The sequence below is a fragment of the Hibiscus syriacus genome, unplaced genomic scaffold, assembly GCF_006381635.1.
Source record: "Hibiscus syriacus cultivar Baekdansim isolate YM2019G1 unplaced genomic scaffold, ASM638163v2 tig00116954_pilon, whole genome shotgun sequence".
In the NCBI taxonomy this organism is placed as follows: Eukaryota; Viridiplantae; Streptophyta; class Magnoliopsida; order Malvales; family Malvaceae; genus Hibiscus; species Hibiscus syriacus.
Genome location: NW_024063483.1, coordinates 231112 through 252041, shown reverse-complemented (window position 1 = coordinate 252041; position 20930 = coordinate 231112). Strand labels below are relative to the sequence as shown.

At 33.0% G+C, this 20930-nt stretch overlaps 2 protein-coding genes, 1 long non-coding RNA gene and 1 pseudogene across 7 annotated transcripts; 1 reads left to right on the top strand and 3 right to left on the bottom strand.

Moving 5' to 3' along the window:
* Positions 1-4650: 4650 nt before the first annotated feature.
* LOC120189312 lies at positions 4651-7575 on the bottom strand (annotated as a pseudogene).
* Positions 7576-7984: 409 nt separating this feature from the next.
* Positions 7985-10532, top strand: LOC120189260. Of its 5 annotated transcripts, none has more exons than XR_005522498.1 (6): positions 7985-8103; positions 8783-8930; positions 9041-9160; positions 9251-9385; positions 9476-9537; positions 10260-10532. It is a non-coding gene; the product is annotated as an uncharacterized LOC120189260 (long non-coding RNA). The 5 variants fall into 5 exon arrangements; XR_005522499.1 differs by lacking the exon at positions 7985-8103 and adding an exon at positions 8110-8378 and having other exon boundaries at positions 9105-9160; XR_005522497.1 differs by lacking the exon at positions 7985-8103 and adding an exon at positions 8110-8378.
* A 1101-nt stretch (positions 10533-11633) lies between these two features.
* Positions 11634-13003, bottom strand: LOC120189250. The gene has a single exon (XM_039192560.1). It carries the CDS (start codon positions 12790-12792, stop codon positions 11692-11694), a length of 1101 nt encoding a protein of 366 aa, XP_039048491.1. The 5' UTR covers positions 12793-13003; the 3' UTR covers positions 11634-11691.
* A 2321-nt stretch (positions 13004-15324) lies between these two features.
* On the bottom strand, positions 15325-17132 carry LOC120189328. Its single transcript, XM_039192638.1, has 5 exons — positions 16874-17132; positions 16670-16783; positions 15904-16070; positions 15610-15814; positions 15325-15504 (listed from the first exon to the last, which is right to left on the bottom strand). Exons 1-5 carry the CDS (start codon positions 16874-16876, stop codon positions 15325-15327), a joined length of 669 nt encoding a protein of 222 aa, XP_039048569.1. The 5' UTR covers positions 16877-17132.
* Positions 17133-20930: the final 3798 nt, after the last annotated feature.

Sequence of the window (20930 nt, the reverse complement as noted above, 5' to 3'; positions counted from 1 at the left end):
TATTATTTAAAGTTACTCAATAATTTTGAATGTTGAAAATTATATTATAAGAATAGTTATTTTTTATTCAATCTTTCTTATTTATAATACAATGATTTAATTTTTTAAATTTTCTAAAACTATTTAATATCTTGTCTCACTAAATTAATTGATACATACTAATACAATTTATCTTATCAAATATGGCAAATCAAACATAAATCATGACAAAGATTTGGTTGTCAATTGCATTTGCTCCATAAACAATATATTCCCAATGAAATCTAAACAACGCTACTTTTACCTTTTTTTGACATATTTGTCCAAATAAAACATAAATCATGAGAGATTCGACTTTTTACTCCGCAATCAGCATGTTTTCAATGAAACCTAACCACTGATCAATTTTGGATAAAGTACATAAATGGTCCCCGATTATAAGATACTACTTTATTGAATCCCTCAACTATTAAAAGTTACAAAAGAATCCTCTAACTATTGGGAGTTGCTTTGTTGAGTCACTCTACTATTAAAAGTTACAAAATGTTCACCCAACTTGTAACACTCATTTCTCGTATACATTACCGTATACGAGTCCAGGATGTAACATAATTCTTTCAATATAGTCCTTATTCGAAAAACAATAAAATTTGTTTCTTTCTAAAATTATTCAACTATTATCAAAGATCATAAAATATTTCATTTCGATAGCATTAAAAATCATTTTCACCAAAATACTAATCAGCAAACCATTATTCATAAACAATAATATTATGTATCATCTAATTAAACAAGATTCAAACATTTATTTAAAGTATTATAACCACATAGTATACATGTCAACTAGTAATATCAACATTCAAAAAGATGTCATACTAATTATGGAGTGGATTTGATCCTCAAAATTTGATGTTGAGCCTAGCTCCTTACTCCAAACGCACTTTTACCTACGTTTGAAAATCTTCACACACTAAATATTCATTTAGTGAGACATTATAATTCTAATAATAATAAAAGTAAAACATAGGTATAGCAAAACCTATATATATATATATATATGAAAGCATTATATAAAACTGATTTATCAAGATATAACATAAAAATACATTGAGAAATTCATACCCGAAATTATTCAAAAGAAATCGTTTAGCAAAATAATATGAAATATAATAAAACGATTTAAAATCATTTTCTTTCCAAATCATTCGAGGTTGACTCATTGCAAGTTTTCCTCATTTCATACTTATATTAGTATAAGTAAAATGCACTCACCTGGAAATGTCTCACTAGTAACCTTACTTAGCGATTCTAGCTTCACTCTAGAACTTTTTCTTTAGCTTTAAGCTTTCTTTGATTTCGATTTTGACCACGATCTACATGTTCATCATTTATACGTCACATACAATTTCAAAGCACATATTAGTATCTTACTATTATGGACATAGGTGCACATTAGCATAAAATTTCTAAAATTTCTAAAATTTCTTTCTATATTAAATCCATTTCATATAATCCATATCGACCTTAACACTTCAAAATACAACTTCAATTCTCATAATACTCGAATCAACCAATAGCTCACATAATCATTTCAAAATCCACAATCTAACCATTAAAATAAATTCTTTTAGAATTCATCCAACCTTTCCAATTTATTCAAAATGATCCCTTTCCATTTAACTTCAAATTCAAGCATAGTGCATCAACTTCAATCAATTTCCCACTTCATTTCAAATCAATTTCCCACTTCATTTCTAAAATTTCCATTTTTTGTCAACTTGCACTACCCTTAAAGAATCTTTATTCTGTATTAATATACATACTGGAATTTAATTCAGTTTGTTCCGTTTGAAACTATATTTGAATATGAATCTAACCATATAAATAAATCCTTTTAATTCGACTTGTACAATTTATAGTGAATTTTCTAATCCAATTTCCAAAATCTGTTTTGAGCAGAAAAGGTTGCCCTGTTTTCTGACCTATCATCGATAAAAAATTCATATATTTCATTATACAATTCAAAATCAATTCCCGTTTGTTTTAAACAAAACTAGATTGACATAGGAACACAACGGTATAAAAATAATCTCCTAATATTTTTTATAGGATTTATGGTGATTTTTCAAACTTACTGCCAGATTCAAAAATCTAAACAGTTTTCATTGTTTTGCATCCTTAATTTATTCACCAATTCTTACAACTTGCACTTTGGTCCTTAAACTTTAACAAACTTCCAAATTGGTTCAAATAAATTCTTACAACTTACATAATCATCCATTCATCAATTCTAACTTCAAAATAACTTTGCACACAATTTTCTTATTTATTTCATCTTGCCCGAAACTATCATAACAACTTGGACTTGATTTCCAACTTGATTCAAGCATGAATTCAAATTCTAAACATCATTTCCAGTCCTTTACAATCAAGTTCATATCAATTTCAATTCAAACAACTAATTTCATCATAAACCCTAGCATGGTTGAATATGATATAAGCATTTCTAAGTGGTTTCAATCATTTACAAAGCATGAAAATGATTCTCCAACATTAACTACATCATAATCAAGCCTTAAATCATCAAAACCTAACATCCCTTTCATCCATCAAATTCAAGAACTTAAGTTTTTAAGCATGGAAAACATGAACTATGGCACCAAATGATAGAGAATTTCATGAAGATCAACTTTGTATTTCATGTTTTCATCCAAATTCCTAATAAATTGTCTTGAAAAATCAAAAAGGAAAATTTTCCTTACCTTATGGAAGCTCACGGCATGGAGGATGAAGATGAATAGAAATCTTGAAATTTCTTCATCTTTCTTTATTAAATAAATGAATTAAAAATTCATTAAATGCCAAATTATCAATTTACCCTTAAAATTTTAATATGTTTACCATATTAACCTTGAATTTCATGATAATTACTAAATTACCATGCTTTCATCATCCCTTACATCATCATATTCAAACATGAACAAACAATTTCTCATCTTCCAATTTTTCCCTTGCAATTTCCTAAAATTTACAATCTAGTCACTAAAATTCAATGATTCATACTTAACATGGAAAATCACCTTAAATCCAATGAGCTATATTAAATCCTTCAAATTTAATTCACGGAGATGACATTATTAATCTTGTCTTATCATCCTTCAAAATATCTCAAAAATCCAATTCGATATGATTATCTGAATTTCCTCTCGATTTTATCGCTTTATAGCTTTTAAATACAAAGTAAGTACAAAAAATCTAAATCCCATAGAAACGTCTTTTTTTTTGGGTGAACTATTCATTTACGAGACCAAATTACAAAAAATTTTAAATTACACTTTGGTTCATAAACTTTTCCCAAGCTTATACTTTAGCTACAAAACTTTCAAAATTTACATTTTGGTCACTATATGAAATTTTGGGTATTACACGACTATTCATTATGTTCCAAACTCATCATTTTCCATTAAAAAAATAACGGGCATCCAAGTTGGACGTTAACATACTAACTGAGATATGATAGTCATTTGAAATTATGAGATCAGATTTTATAATATCTCAATCAGCATGCTAACGTTCGGCTCACACTTTCGTTAATTTTTTAACAGAAAAGAACGAGTTTGAAACATAATAAAAATACGGGTGACCATTTTGTAACTTTTAATAATCAAGGGACTCAACAAAGCATCTCCCAATAGTCGGGGGACCATTTTATAACTTTTAATAGTTAAGGAACTCAAAAAGTAGTATCCTATAGTCGGGGGGCATTTGTGTACTTTACCCTTAACTTTTTAATAAATAATAATTTAATATATCTCACGTGGAACATCAAGTATCCCTCTTTTATCGATATATATCCTTAATTCATATATTAAAAGAATAAATAAGACAATTAATACATTCTTAATTATGTAACACAATTTAAATCTTATTAAATTTTTAATTAAATTGGTGGCATCCATATCTAATTTATTTTTTTTAGAATAAATTATTATCTATATATATTTACTATTATTAAAGTTGTGTCACCTAACGAGTATTAGCTGAGTTTGAATGCAATTATATATAATTATACAAAACCCTTACATATCTATGTATAGGATAATGCTTATCTTTTTCATACTTTTTTATGATATGCCAGGGTTTAAAAAATAATCATGTAATTAAATATAGTTACTCGGTGGTAAAATATTTGGACAACCATCATCATTTCTAGATCATGTTAAATTATGTGTAATTAGAGATCTTCAATTCTATTATTCAATTTTCAAGAGTTAGTGTAATTATAACTTGCACTATTAAACATAACATTACACTATTACAACTAAATATGTTTAGAGGATTGAATCTATCGAATGATTTTAGTGATTAAATATAATGTTGTTCTCCTCAAATGACCCTAGTTCGAATAATTACGTCTGCAGAGTGTCTATTCATTATTAATAGGCTAAGAAAATTTTTGAACAAACACTATCTTATGATCATCTCATACTATTAAAAATATATATGTTTAAAGAATAAAATTTCACAATAAACAATCATTTTATAATTTTTGGAAGTTCAATGATCAAAACAATCATTTGAACAAATTCATAAACGATGTTCTTCAAACTATGGATTCAAAACAAATACCACAGGAAACAAATGAAGGTAAAGGTATAATCCAAATTAATAACAAAGCAGTATTTTTTTAAACACGTAAACAGTAAAAGATTGAACTAATCACATAGGAGTTTTGGGGCTAAAAAACTTAGCTATAACTCTTGAATCCAATATCTCTAAGGCCTCCTTAGATTTGATGCAAACGGGCGTTTTATATTGGCTCAAAGAAGCTCCTCTGGATATGAAGTAATCCATTAGTGCCTCAAAAGTTCCTTGCTTTACGACCCTAATCTCCAAAGCTGAAATTATATTTTCTCTCCTATACATTCTATATGTAAAATGTAACGAATCTTCGATTCGAGAGCAACATTCTTCCATTACCTTCGGGTCAAGCTCGTTGCCATTGTTGCCTTCTTTTGCTTTGAGCTCCCAGAATATGACATAGTGGCCTGGTGTTGAAGAAGTGTCACCGTAGCTACTGTACCCTGTCAAGATGAATCCGAGCGGATCGAGAAGTGTTTTTGCTTCCGTCAAGGCCTTTAAGAGGTCCGCTTCGCTTGTTCTTTCAACGTCAACACCTAGAGCAACGTTTTCCCTCCCCACAAATCGGAATTGAGGTGCATTGTTGTGGAAACCAGTCACCATAAGAATGTCTCCGACTCTATATCGGTACAATCCTGAAAAGATTAGATCATCATCTGATGCATCAATTTTGGCATTTGATTGAATTTGGCTCACGATTTAGAAGTTGAGGAAATTTTACCCATAGAACTTGTGACAAGTAGTTCATAACATTGACCAGGCTTCACATTTACAAGCTCAACAGGTTCGGTATCTTCATTGCTGCTCTTCGTTTCTACAGATTCAACCAGATTTGGAGAATTCACAACACATTCTTCCTTTATCGGAACAAATTCAAGTAAACCGAATTGGGGAGAAATGTGTAAGAGACTTCCGAAGGTTTAATTCGAGGTTCTAAGTTGATCCCAACAGCACCTTCGAACAGCCATAAAAACCTGACACTAACGGGAGCCCTCCACAATAGAACTCAAGTTCTGCAGTGTATTGTATCATTGCGCCTGTACATATGGTACCGATGTACTTTGTTTTAGGCCATAGCTTTGTGATTATTCCCTCCCATGATTTACAACTACATATATTTTCTATCAAGTCAGCCAATTCTGGATTAGGCTTCAAGATCAACGATGCTGCGTATTTGCACCCAAATCGGTGATCCAATCACTTATTTGACCCGTTTTTATATTAGAGCACAGCTCTTGCCAGTTATTTTCTAAAAACTTGAAAGCTCTTAGCACCCCAGACGCAAAGACTGTGCCAATCATGACAACCTCATCACGTTGTATCAAACCGAAAAGTAATTGACAGTACATGCTCTGTTTGGCATCCGGGCAAACGATAGTCTCGATAGGGCTCGTGTAAAGCTTCGGCAAAATGGCTCTAAACCCACTCCTCTTGAATGTTCTTGTCGTGACTGCAGTTGCCTTGAGGCCAGAAGGAGTTTCAACCTCTGGTTTGACAAACATAAGCTCCATTCTTTTACCAGCTTGGTTTATGTCACCAAAGTGCCTGTAGATAAATTAGTCAGGACTCTATATGGTCACCAACATAACATATATAGGGCACCTACGTTACTCGTACTCAAGTGCGAGTTCGATCGTCATTTTTAAAATTTTATCATGTATTTCAAGAGCCTTTTAAGAATTATATCTCTATATATCTGTATCCAAATACGGGAAATGAATACTTTAAGAAAACTTAACAATTAGAGCAACATAATTTTATCATGATTAAAACCAATGATTATCAGTATGCATACTGACAACCAATATCTTAGGCCTAAACCAAAGTTAACAAGACCCACCATTGCTTAGAACCCCAAACTTACAAATAATTATATAACCAAATGTAGAAACTAAACAATCTGCTGCTTTTATCATTTTCCTTCAGAAACATGGGACAAAATCACCAATATTTCAAGTCAACAACATAACATATATAGTGCACCTATGTTACTCTTACTCGAGTGCCATTTCGATAATAATTTTTAAAATTTTATCACGTATTTCAAAAATCTTTCAAGAGTTATATCTTTATATTCGTGTCCAAATACGAGACATGAATACTTCATGAAAAACGAATAATTAAAACAATATAATTACTCTTAAAGAGTGATATTTCCATGGACAGATTGAGGAGGCTGGTGGAGCCTATCATCCTCTTTTAAAATTTTAAATTCTCTTATAATTTAGAAAATTTTCTTATGTTCTTTATTGATAATTTATTCTCGCCCTTTCAATTTTATAAATTCGCTTCTAATACAAAATCATATTCCACCATGATAATCCTATACTAACACCCAAAACTATAGATTGATGATTCTCTTCTTCAGGCATTAATCAATCAGTAAACAATCTATCAGTTTATAAATCAAATTACAAACTTCGATAAAACCGGGATGGGATTGCTTACTTTATCATCACAGACCGGTACATGTTATTAAACGTTGTGAGTATGTTAGTAGTTTCATCGATGGCAGGTATCAGCTTTGGCTGCCCACCTGAAGTCCCACTACTGCATTTAATCAAACACTAATAATTAATAAAGTCATAATGAAAAAAAGAAAAACAGAATGGAAAACACATAAAAAGAAAAGAAACACTTGCCTCAGAGAGAACCCAGTGACGGGTTCAGCTAAAAGAATATCTGAAGATGCCTCCCCATTGGCTATTCGATCAATATAAGGTTTGAGATCTTCATAAGCAACAATGGGTACATTCTTTTTGAAGAGTTGCTTGTCGGTTTGGCCATGGAGGAACCGGCTTAAATACTCCGTTCCCGCGTTTTTGCTAAGGATTTCCCCCAACAACTGGTCTTGGATTTGCCGGGCATTTGTGGTGAGTTCCTCCAGCATCTTCAACCCGAATTCATAATCATTTGTTGCCATCAATCAGATCTAGAACTGATTTCTGCTTCGAGAAGAACTTGGAAGCTCTTGCTGATGATCTTTATCTGTCTACCGATCGCTATTGAAGATCACCGTTAACGAGATTTTCTTCTAATTTAGCACCAAAAAAGAATTATTTCCCAAAAATGTTAGACGCGTATTCGTCTACGTTAGTTAAATAATAGTTCCTTGTTGAGCTGCTTAGGGAATGTGCATATTGTCGCGGGCCATGATAGGCTTGGATAATGCTTATTCAGGGTCCGTTTGGTTTGATTGGAGGAAAATATGTTACAGATTTTTTTTTTATTTTTATGTGTTTGGTTCAAATAAAACAAGAAAGCCAAGGGAAAATATTTTACTGTCAACGTAAAATTCAGTCATTCTCACCGAAAAATAATTTACCGTTTAAAAAAGGAGAAGTGATTTTCCCACACGCTCCTTCATTTTTCCTTCTCTCTCTTCACACCCAAAATCATTCGCGATTCAGTGGCTTGCTTCTCACCGACGATTATTGACTCAGGCGGACGATTATTGACTCAGGCGGACGATTATTGACTCAGGTAAGATTTGCTTGTCACCGGAAACAAAGATAAAAAGAAGCGGGTAACTTTCGATTTCAAGGATCTGTTTGTTTTTCTTGGTGAGCCATACACTATCACCTTCACGCTGGTAAACTATTAATAATGGAGGCGAAAGCCAATGGTCCGAGTTTCAAAGGGGGTCGGGTAACAGATGTCCCTACGAACCCGATGGTTACTCCTCTTCTAACCCATTTTTATCAGTTCACCATGGCGTACGCTTATTGAAAGGCCGGCAGACACAACGATCGATCCGTGTAACCTTCGATTTCTTCTTCTTAAACCTTTAATCTCGTTCCCTTTAGAATGATTTTCCTTTCTCTCTCTCTCTCTGTCTCGCTTTCCTATCTAATCTTTTGTTTGACTACTACGAAAATCGGATTGAGAATAGGATTCTGATGCTTCATAGTTACTGTTTTCAGTAGAGTTATTTTTCCTTTGAACTTCATTATTTGAAGTTGTAGTTGTTTGTACTCGGTTTATTACTATATGAAGTTATTGGGAAATCAGGGCTTCCAATGTTCCAAAGTTAGTTATCTTTCTAATAATCGTTTGGTTACTTGTTGGTTTCAGAAATGAAATTTGAGAAAGTGCAAATGTTTCCTTTTTTGAAAGTTGGATGTCTTGAGCTTCGGCTTAGAGTTTTATAACATCCTTTCAGGTTCGATCTATACTTTCGGAAGAATCCATTTGGTGGTGAATTTACTGTGTTTGCTGGTTTGGAAGAATGCATAAAGCTCATTGCTAATTTCAAGTTAACCGAGGAAGAGATTTCCTTCATCTGTGAAAGCTTGCCTAGTTCATGTGAGGTAAGCTAACTCCTTTTCAGATGGTTCAATTAATAATATTCTGGTGTCTGTTTATTTTTCTGCGCTTGTAATTGGATGTTTAACTTATCCATTGTTTATCCACTTGACAGGAAGATTTTGTCAATTATCTTTTAAACATTGACTGTTCTGATGTTGAAGTTTATGCTATTTCAGAGGGAACAATTGTTTTCCCAAAGGTGCCCTTGCTTAGAGTTGAAGGGTCGGTTGCTGTGAGTGCTATTAGACTTGTTTTTTTTTTCTTTGCATTTGGTATTTTGTTTTTATATTCATTTTTCTTGATTCATGCACTTAATTTTTAGGTGGTTCAATTGCTGGAGACCCCAGTTCTGAATCTTTTAAATTTTGCATCTTTAGTGGCTACAAATGCGGCTAGACACAGGCTTGTTGCTCGAAAATTTAAAATGTTGCTTGAGTTTGGGCTTCGAAGGGCTCGGGTTAATGATTTTTTCTTGTTTATTTTCTTATTATAAATGTTAATATTTGAGTTTCTCTCTGTCAAACATTTACATTCATGTTAATTGCAGGGACCTGATGGCGCTATTTCGGCATCAAAGTACTGCTATATTGGAGGTTTTGATGCTACAAGGTGGATTGCTAACATTTTTGTATCCTGTTGCACACTGCTTTCATGGCTTCATATATCATGTCTTTCAGTTGATTAAAATGAAGTAGAGTTAGTTTGTCCTCTGCTTGATCTTGAAGCTATTCAGAGTTTATGATTCTTCTCTATTCTTCACTAATGTAGATTCTTGATCTAAGTTAATGTTTTGTACTGCTTGTTTCTTTTTTTATGCTGTGTGTTAACTAGCAATGTTGCGGCTGGAAGGTTATTTGGGATACCTCTTCGTGGTAGTTAATGTAGAGTCATACTCATAAATGTGAAGTAATGACAAGGTAAATATGAATGAGGTGATTTCATGGTAGTTAATTTCACTGGAAAATATAGTTTCTACCCGTATATAGCTTTTACTTTGGATATTTTAGTTATTAGTTTCATGATACATGCTTGATTTTAACTTTGCTATTGGTTTTCTTTGTTTATATCTAAAATGGTTTTCATTGACACTTCACTTTTGGCGACTTCTTCTCTCTTAGTAAATGGGTCCGTAGTCCGTATAATGCATTGTTTAGAAACAAGCTTAGATTTCACTCCGACTTTCAAATTTGCTTATTGTTTTATATCAATGTTCTATATGTCGTTCTATTGACCATTTTCTTATGCTATTTTCGTACTTTGAATATTATTGGTGTGTTCCTGGAGTTTTTATGCTTCTTTGATTATGCAGTTATTCAATGTTTAATTTGCAGAGCCTTGATGAGATCCAAGACAGATCACTGCATAGCTCAGATGGTTCAAGTACACCAATGGCCAACTGTTGGAAGATCTCCCCTTTACCATCAATCCTTTGTTCTGGTTTTGGCTGGAGAGTACTGACCATCAAAAGGATTCAAGGAAGGGATTAGGTTTACAAATGTTCTGTGACTTCTGTCCTAAACTATCCTAAACCTGTGATAAACCTTTAATTATACATTTTGACACTATTATAATTATTACAATGTGATGTATTATTGTTGTTTTAATGTGATGTACTATTAAGATTATATCGATTAAACATACATAATATTTATAAACTTTTATAATATATTTTTAATAAATTATTAATATTATAGCAAATAAACCTACATAATATTAATTATACGTTGAAATTCATTTCTAAAAATACTAATGAATAAGCATCATAAAGATTTTAAACATAAAATAGTGTATTTATAACACAATCAACATAAATTATTAATATTAGAAAATAATATTTTAACGATAATATTTTTGTTAAAAATACTTCCCATTTTCTTTGATAAGAATATTAATATTATAGATAAAGTATATGAATGATGATCAAATTATATTAAAATAATTTTTTAATCACTATACTTTATAAAAATTATCATTAAATTTTATTAAAATAATAATCAATAAGTTTATTAAATTATTTAAAATAATTCTTAAATATATCAAAGTTTATTATTATTTTATAATATCATTTATATTTTTAAAATTTTATATTAAAAATTATTCTAACATAAATTAATAATCATTTGCGTGTTTTATCATAAAATTATAAGTCGGTCAAATATGTAGAGCCGCCCACATTTGGACATATTACTGCTTTTTTAAAATATAATTTTATTATGATACGGTTTCTATAGTGTATTTCTATTTGTATTAGCATATATCGAATGTATGTATTATACATATTTCTTATATAAAATTTGTATAAATTTTAATTTTAATCTTTATAATTTTTTTCAATTTGATTCTTATAATAATCAAAATTATGGATATTTGTCGTTCAAATAGTGATGACAGTCATGAAAAAATCTATTTTTTATTTAATAAAATATTATTTATTAAGATATAATATTAATTATTATTTATAAATTTATTGAACGATTTCAACAGTAAATAAAATATTATCTCTTTTAAAGATTTTAAATTTGAACAATTATGTTTATAACTTATAAGATGTATGTGATATCAATAACTAAAAATATTTTCAATAAATATTACCTTATAAATACTCTAATATATTTAAAAAGTATTATTCATTATTATTTCACTAAACATATTAAATAATGAACTTAATATACTAAAAATTATGGAGAATAATTGAAAAATACCAAGCTCGGCTCATCAAAAACCGACTCCAACAGTAGTCGGCTCAACATTCATCTTCTTCTATTAGCAAGCATTTGGAGCAAGCTTAGCTGATGATCTTATCGGCTCAGACATGCAGCGCGTCAACACAAACGGCTTCTGATCAACCACAGTTGCCGTAGACCCAATGCCGCCGGTTGCATCAGCCGCAGTAATCGCCTCCGTAACCAACGGTGGATCAGCCACCAAAGAGCAAGAAGTCGCCGCCGCCGGAGGCTCATCTACACCGACCTTTTGCTTGACCAATGGCTGCTTGATGAAATCCCCGCTACACACCCATGTCTCCTTGGATACCTCCATTGACAGCTTCGGCTCACACATCATCAACAACAAACAATCAGGCAATGAATTCTGCTGACTTCCACTCTCCTTTGACTCATCTCCCGGGTCGGGTTCCATGGCTTCCGGGCATTCAATTTGGGATCTTTCTTGGGTCGAAGTAGAGCTTGAACCCTCTTCTTCTTCTTGTGGTTTCTCAAGATCATCAGATGAAACTTGGGTTAAAGTTTCTTCCTTTATTGCTGTAATTTCTTGTTGGCCTTGTTCTTCCTGAGTTTCCCAACAAATCTTGTCGGCAAAAACAGCCATATTTACAGGATCAGATCTGCATCTCATCAACAACAAAGCATCCCTCGGTGGAGAAGATGATGAAACACAAACCCTAGGTTGATCTTCACCAGATCTTCCTCCTGCTTTGTCTTCTTTGTTGTTGGCCATACAAGAAGAAGACCTGGTACAAGGCAAAAGGCAATAGAAATATTCAGCACCAAATGCCCTCAGTGCTTCACAGATAGTCATCGGCAAATGCACCCATCTCCTGCAATCTTGGCTTGTACTGTTACCTCCATTGTTAGATCTGCTGCAAGGTCTCAACTTTCTCCCTTGTTTCTTGCTCTTGTTGACCCTAACTTGACCTATACAAGTAACCTTAGGGGAAGAGGGCTCAGGGTTTTCAAAACCAGGGCCTTTCTTCTTGCCATTGGAGAACATTGGAGAAGCTTTTTGTTCACCACTTTTCAAGCTACTATTGTTTCTCACCATTATTCTCCTACTGAAATAATGGCCTGAAGTGAAACAAATGAAGAGGTCGCTTATACTGCTGCCATGGGTTCTCTCTGGATCCATTTACTTCTTTTGGGGTGTATTTATGACATCATCATTGGATTACAACGAAGAAGAAATCTCCATAAAAGGAAAGAAAAATCCAATATTGGATTTCTTTTTTCTTTGTTGATAGTCAATGGGATGATGCAAGGGGAAAAAAGAGGTTTGTTTGATTGATGGTAAAGTGGCGTGGGGCTGCAAAGATTTACATTGTACGAGGAGGATTAATGGAAGAGAGAGAGAAGAAATCATGTGAAGGAGAAGGAAAGATCTGAAAACGAGAAGCTGTAATAATGGCGAAAAGTTGAAGAAATATAAGTTTTGTCTTTAGGCAAAATCTTTTCCTTTGTTACTTCAGATTCCATGGGTTTTGCTGTGTTTTTTCCTTTTAAGACGTCCCCATGTGGTGGGCTCAGACTGACTGTCAATTCTTACATGGTAAATTCAGATTTCATACAATAATTTGTTTAAAAAATTATATCTATTTTCTATTTTAATTTTAACTCTGATTATCTTGTGTTTTCATAAATTCCATTACTGTCTTCCCATCATATTTCTTTCATCATCTGACATTTCTCTCAGACTCCCCGTTATAATTTTATTCACTACTACCATCACAACATCTCTACCAATCTAATGTCATTATCGCTTGCTCTAATGCAAAACACAAACCCTTCGGACACCACCTTTTTCCCCATTAATTTTCTATTTTTCTCATCCACCACTCTCACATACGCTCCAAGTTCGTAAGCCCCAGCTTCCACACGTTCATTGAAAATCTAGTTTCACAAGGTGTGCGATTGAAACCGATGATGGTCAGACCTGAACGATGTTATAAGGGGTCGACGAAGTATATGTGACCAACATGGTAAGGCGACAAAGTCGACTGAACAAACGAGCAACGACGACGATTGGGATTTAGGAGAGGGATTTTGATGTTTTTTTTAATAAATGTTGTTTTATTCATCCAAAAGAACTTCACTATACATATCATTTACAAACAATAAAAAGTAAAAACGCAGCACCTATAAACCATGAGCCAACGAAAAAGAAAAAACCTATACCAAGTCCCACTCTGCAGCAAGCACAGAGGAAGGAATAGCAACCTTAGTACAACCCCTCAACCTCAACCTAACAGTATGTTTTATCTGCAGAACAATACACTCAACCTACCGAGGACTAGTTCCATGTAATCTATTATTTCTCTCCTGCCAAATATGGTAAAGATAACAACACCAAGCTAATCGAATGACAGCCGCCTTCAAGGTCTTACCCCTACCATGAGCTTGAACCCAATGCACCATATCTACCCAGCAATACACAGACCAATAACATGACATGCTCGTAAAACAACAATCCAAACCTATCTAGAGAAACTACATTCAACAAAAAGATGATCACTATTCTCAACACCATAATCACAAAGAACACAAGTAGGATCAATGTGACTCCCCTAATGGAGCATACGAACCTTCGTTGGCAGTCAAGCAAGAAGAGCAAGCCAAGATATGAACGAGTGTCGAGGGATAGAAAACCCCCTAGATGACTTTTAACCAAAGAACCTTGTATTGCTTGCACCGAAGAGCTTCCCAAACCTTCTTCGCTTGGTAGCCCCATCCAGGGCCCCCACAAGAGCATAGTCATCCCTTAAACTTAGAATCTTCTTCCAAGCCCAGCTATAGCTATTCTTTAACGAATCTTGCGGTCTTGCCACAGAGAGAATCCTTGCAAAATATACTCTTTAACACAGACCACCCAAACAGAACCAGACTGTGCAAGGAGAAGCCACAAACATTTCATCATACAAGCTCTATTCCATCCAATAATATTTTTAATCCCAAGGCTCCCTTCACATTTTGGAAAACAGATACGTTCTCAGTTAACAGAAGCACCCTTAGCTGAACCATCCAAGTCTTTCCAAAGAAAAGCATTACACAATTGTTCAATCTGCTTTAGCACTTTAGAAGGTAACAAGAATACTCTACACCAAAAGTTTTGAATGCTAAACACTACAGCTTGAATAAGTTGCAGCCTCCCCGCAAACGACAGTCACTTAGAGGGCCAGCTACGAATCTTTCTAACAATTTTTTCAATTAAGCCCAGGCTCCTAAAGAGGGACCCCATATAACGAACTGGAAGGGTACCAATATGATAGAATGAGTAAGTTATACCATGCCACATGACTACTTTTATTAATTCAACGGTTAAGCTTAATGATATACGTCCAAAATAAAACCAAAACATAATGTTAGGTATGATTTTGAAAAAAATAATAGTTGAATGATCAAAACAGAAACACAATAATATGTGGATGATTAAACAGGTAGTTTATCTTATAATACATATACTAAAATAATTAAGATGATTAAAAGAGAGGGAAAAAATTAAGATTCAAAAAAATATTTTTTTAAAATCGAGATAGAAAATATCAAAAAAATGGTAACAAGTGGGAAAAATCAATTCATGGTGAGTACATATTCGAAAAAATGATTCAATAACTAAAAAATCTAAAAGAAATTGAGTTGTTTTGATGCTCAATCATACAAGGGGAACTTATAGCTTCAAATTGAGATCAACATGTCCTCCTACTTCTCCACCTTTACAATTGGTCATAGATATTGTAGTTGCTCTGTCAATTTGCACCGTTGCTGGTGGTAAGAAGCTGTAATAAGGTCGATATGACTGGTTTACTCTGCCAACTCCTCGCCAGACAACCGGATCTTCGAAGCTTGCCTTTATCACATTCACAAGATTACGTATGAGCAAATAAAGAAGAAACAAATGATCAAATACGATAGGGGTAAAACAGAGATGGTGTCATTTGTTGTTTATGCTCACCTGATAAGCTAATGATTCGAGGTCGGGCAATTCACACTTGTAATAGGGTAAAACAGCCGAAGGGTGCTTGAATTTCGAGCTCGAACACATCGGTTTAGTTGTTGGAGGGGCTAATGTGAGAAAATCTCCATCAAAGACCCCTTTTTGTTTGATGCTTTTCTTGGATTTTGATTCCATGTTTGAGGGTGAACATGAAGGTCCTTCCCTAAAGAATGATGCAAAATAGAACATAAAAATGGGGAGAAAACTTAGAGAAAGGGAAGTTGGGATTTGAATCTTAAACCTTGATCGAACCTGAAACTCAGGGTGCCAGGTTCGAAATTGAACGTGCTACCGTTGCTACTCGAAATTGCTTCAACTTGTCCATTAATGGAATGAACAATGGGAGGATATTTTCTGCAGATAGGGGGACCTGGAGCATTGTCTAGAGAAAAGGGATATGATCTCTTCATGCCAACCACCTACAAGTTGTAGCCAAATTTACATAACATCAAATGTCTAAAAGAGAAAGAACGATGCATTCCTGAACTCAAAACTTAGCTCAATCCGCTCATGCAGATACTTTTTAAATGTGGTAGTTGGCAAATTCAAAGTTAGAATCTTAACATAAGTCCTCTACCGGAAAAGTTTAACGAGGTAGTCGAAGAATAGGAAAATAGATTCCAGATTCTAAATACAAATCCTGGGTTGATTCGATACTACATTTCGAGGATGGGTTTATCATAGGATTAGTTCATGCCAACCACCAAATTCACACACTAAAGAGAATGAATAAGCATTCCTAAGTGAACTCGAAACTCAAATGGTTCATGCAGTCATCTTCAAAAACTGGCATCTAATAAATTCGAAGTTCGAATCTAAGCATAAATCCTTCCCCTATTAGATAAGTTTAACCGAGTAATTAAGAATAAGAGATGCTAAATGCGAATCTCAGGCTTATTTGATTCCACATTCGGATTCATTTGGCATAAAATTCAGAGTATAAACATCAAGAATTTCACAACTAACAGCATAGTAGTAAAGGGAAAGAATTGAAGGGAAATTGTGCACAGATATATACCTTATCATCTTCAGGCAATAAAGGTGTACAATTTCCATAATAGCTTTGGTTTGAAGGGGACTCCATTTGAAAATTCAGTACCGATGTTGATGAAGTTCTTGATGACAAATTCACCTGCATTAATTAAATTCAAACCCCAATCCTTTATCTATCAACAATGGCAGAATCAAACAAATTATAACAACACAAAACCAACATTCTCACCATTGAAGTTGTTTGCTGAAATGTCTGTTTGCCGCCCTTTGCATGAAACCAGGCAAAGGCCAAATCGGTTCGGATTCATAAGGCAAACTCAAATTTGTCCTGAAAGCCAAACCAGGATCCAATCCAGAACACTCCTTTTCAATGTTATTATACTCAAAATCACAAGAACCCCACAATTTATTTTGACCATTATGAACAACACTGCCATTGCAGGTCAATGGAACAGTGTTTACAGCAGAAAAAGGCGGTCTAAACATCGAACTCGGGACAGGGAATGGTAAACACGATGCCGTTGCTGTTACCGGTGCTGATGATTTACGAGTAATACTCGGTGGTGACATAACAACAGGGGATTGTGAAGAAGGCAAGATTGAAGCATCTTTCTTTTGTTGTTCTTCAATCCTAATCTTCTCAAGTTGAGCCACACCAAGCCCTCTTTGAGGGACCTTCTTAGGCCTTTGTTTCTTTGAAAATCTACCAATAATATTGTTTCCAATTCCACCACTGTTACTATTACTATTACTAATCTGCTCTTCTTGAGCCATTGTTTTTACTAGCTTCCATATATGGTACAAACACAAATTTTCCCGAGAAAATTATGGATTCAAATGAAAGCCCAAGAATGTATGAAGCATTTAAAGAAACACCCAAAGCTCAAAAAAAGATTTTTGAAAATCAAAACAATATATATTACTAAGGATAATAAAAGAGGGAAAATCTAGAGAAAATATACAAAAAAGAAACCCAAAATCTCGTAGCTAATGGAAGTCAAGAGAACAAACAAACCCTTAAGCTTAGCCAAGTTTTAAGGTGAGATAGTGAGAAAGAAAAGTGGAAAAAAAAGAGGAGATCACTATATCCGAGAGGTTTCAGATTTTCTCTCTAAAAAGCCTTGTTTGTCTGAGATGAAAAGTACAAAAATTATATGCGAAAAAGCTGTGAATTTGATTATTGTTTTCGTGAAATTCAAAACCATGCAGATCTTTAGCTTACTATAAATATATATTTTCTCTCTGGTTTCTCGCCCAAATCCTCGGTCCAACTCTTCCTCTTTTCATTCCCGGGTCTCCTAGACCCTCTCTTTCAGCTTTCTTTCTTTTTTTTTTCTCGGGAAAATTACCTTCTCAACACTTTTAAATTCAAATTTCAGTTTTTTTTAACTATGATTTCACTTATTCGAATCGGATTAATGTAAATATTTATTATCAGAATGATACTTTCAATTGATAATCGAACAAAATTTAATTATTTTATTAATTGTTGATTTTATTGAATCAAACACTTCCGATATGGTTCATAATTTAAACTGATCCTAAATATTAAAACGTTCTAACCGACTCATCGAAATATATATAGCTTAGACTATGAAAATATCTATCAGGAAAACTAGAAAGAAACAACCGTTAAATCTATGTTGTCCAGTAGGTAGACACGTGTTTATAATTTAGGATAAAGTCACAAATAGTCCCCAAATTATTAAAAGTTATAAAATGATCCCCTAGTATAGAGCATTGCTTTGTTGAGTCTCGGACTATTAAAAGTTATAAAATATTCACTCGACTATTTGTATATTCCAAATCAGTCTTTTATTGGCGGTCGTTTGAGTTGGAAATAAACATGTTGACTGAGATATTATAAAATCTAATCCTAGAACCGTTTGAGTTATATTTTTGTAGACCGACTTTCTGTTTACATTATGTCGACAAATCAATACTTGAAATATTATACCGTTGAGTCAATGCCTAAAACAACGATGGTGTCAGTAGATAATATTAAAAATATAATTATATCATATCTCAATCGACAAAGTTAACGTCAACTCAGACGGCTGTTAATTTTTTAACATAAAATGGAACATATGAATAGTTGAGTGATAATTTTATAACTTTTAATAGTCGGGGGACTCAATAAAAAATATCCTATAGTCATGGATCAAACTTTTAATAGCTAGGTATTCAATAAAACAGCATCCTATAGTCAATGGATTATTTTATAACTTATGATAGTTGGGGGCTCAACCAAACAATGTCCTATGGTCGAGAGATCGTTTGTATATTTTACCTTATGATTTAATCATCCACGGTTTTAATTATATTTCATATTATATCTAAATTGACACTTAAAGTCTAAATTGATAGATGGTTGACAAAAGAACCTAGATAAAACTGACGTTTTAAATATCTTATCAAACCATTTTAAAGTTATGAATAAATTTTAGAATTTAGATGATAGTTTAGGGATATCTAATATATAATAAACTTTAATTTTAAAAAAATCTTACTTTTAATATATATACATAATAGATTTAGGGTTTAAATATGAAATAATATAAGTTTTAGAAATTTGAATTTAAAATCATTAGGTTTAAAATTTATTTTCATTTAACACTTGTTAATAGTGATGGTCATGGGTTGGAACTAATATACTAGGTAGTATGATTGAAGGACTAATTTGAATAAAAAAAGATAATGTATTTAATTAGATTAAAAAAAACGTTTAGGTACCCAAATATAAATTTACCCAAAATTTTAAATTTGGTTCATTTACATAATCAACCCTTCCTTTTATTGATTGAAATCAACTTCAGACGAAACTAATATCTAAAGAACTAACCATCTATTCCCATTAATTTCAATTGCCTCTGGATTGGATTATTCTACTTTCTGGAACTCAATAACTATAATACACAATCATAATCTTCTTCTTCCTCTTAATCTGACTCGTAAATCGACTTTCAAAACGACGTGATGATGCCGTACTTTGTTTCCGCCATGAAAGCCGCTGTAAAAGCAGAAGGCATGGAGTTAAACATGTGGTCGTCGATGACATCGTTGTCGGTTTCCGTTCTTTTGACGAACCGGCCTTTGATTCTTGGCCTTGATTCGGCGTATATCTTCCGGGAAGCGAATCAGATTGTCTTCTCGAATCTTCGGTTCTTTCTCTTCTCTTTATACCGTAAAACTCGAGCCTCTCGGTCGAGTCCGCCTACTTGGGAAGCTTGGTTGTTGATTCCGGCAACGTTTGGATCAGTCATGGTTGGAATTGTTCCTACTTCAAGTGACGAAGATGAAACCTGAAAGTTTTATACAATTTCGTCAAATTATAAATTAGTCCCTCTGTTATTATTACTTTTGAGACTTAATCATCTACTTTAATTTGATAATCTAACAAATTATGTTGAAATATCTTTTTAATCATCAATTTTTTAAATTATAAAATAATCATTCTAAAATGATTCTAAAACCTACCTAATTGTAACAACATCACAAATTGATCTTTAAACTTTAAAATATTATATATCAATCTTTAAACTATAAAGATTATTTAATTTTGATCCTTTCGTTAATATGTCCTTATCTCTACTATTTAAAAAACAATTTGTTTTTAAAGGTCTTGGGAAATGAACCTCTTACCTTCTAAAATTTTTTTATTATGTTTTTAAAGGTCTTGGAATTAAAGTTGCGATCTTCTAAAAAAAATTAATATGTTTTTTAAATCACAAGTTCAATCCTCGTGAACTTTAAAAATAGATAATTTTTTAACCATTAGAGTTAATGACACGTTAAGGAAAGAATCAAAACGTAATAATCTTATCATCAAAACCAGCAGCAAACGTAACTGCATGTTGTTCGACATCAAAACATCGATCCGGGAATCGTTCTTGGAATAAATTAAGCCCTGTTCCTCCTCCCATGGCCGCGTGGATCCCCACTATTTTATCTTCTTCTTCCGCTTCGGCTATTAAAGACTCCGCAAAGTACTGAGTATACGAACGAGTCCCGGACTTGGGATCAAATTTCACAACCCCTACAGAACGAAGGATAATCTATGATGATCGATGACCTGAACATTTCATTTTTCTTTTGAAAATCCCGTGACGGACACAACAGACGACACTCATAGGCCTGCAAACGAATCGAACGCATACGAACGGAGGTATGTTCATGTTCGTTCATTTAATAAATAAACGAACATAAACGAACACGAACATAAACGAACAAAATTTTCTTTGTTCATATTCGTTCATTAAGGAATATAGCTTGTTCATGTTCGTTTA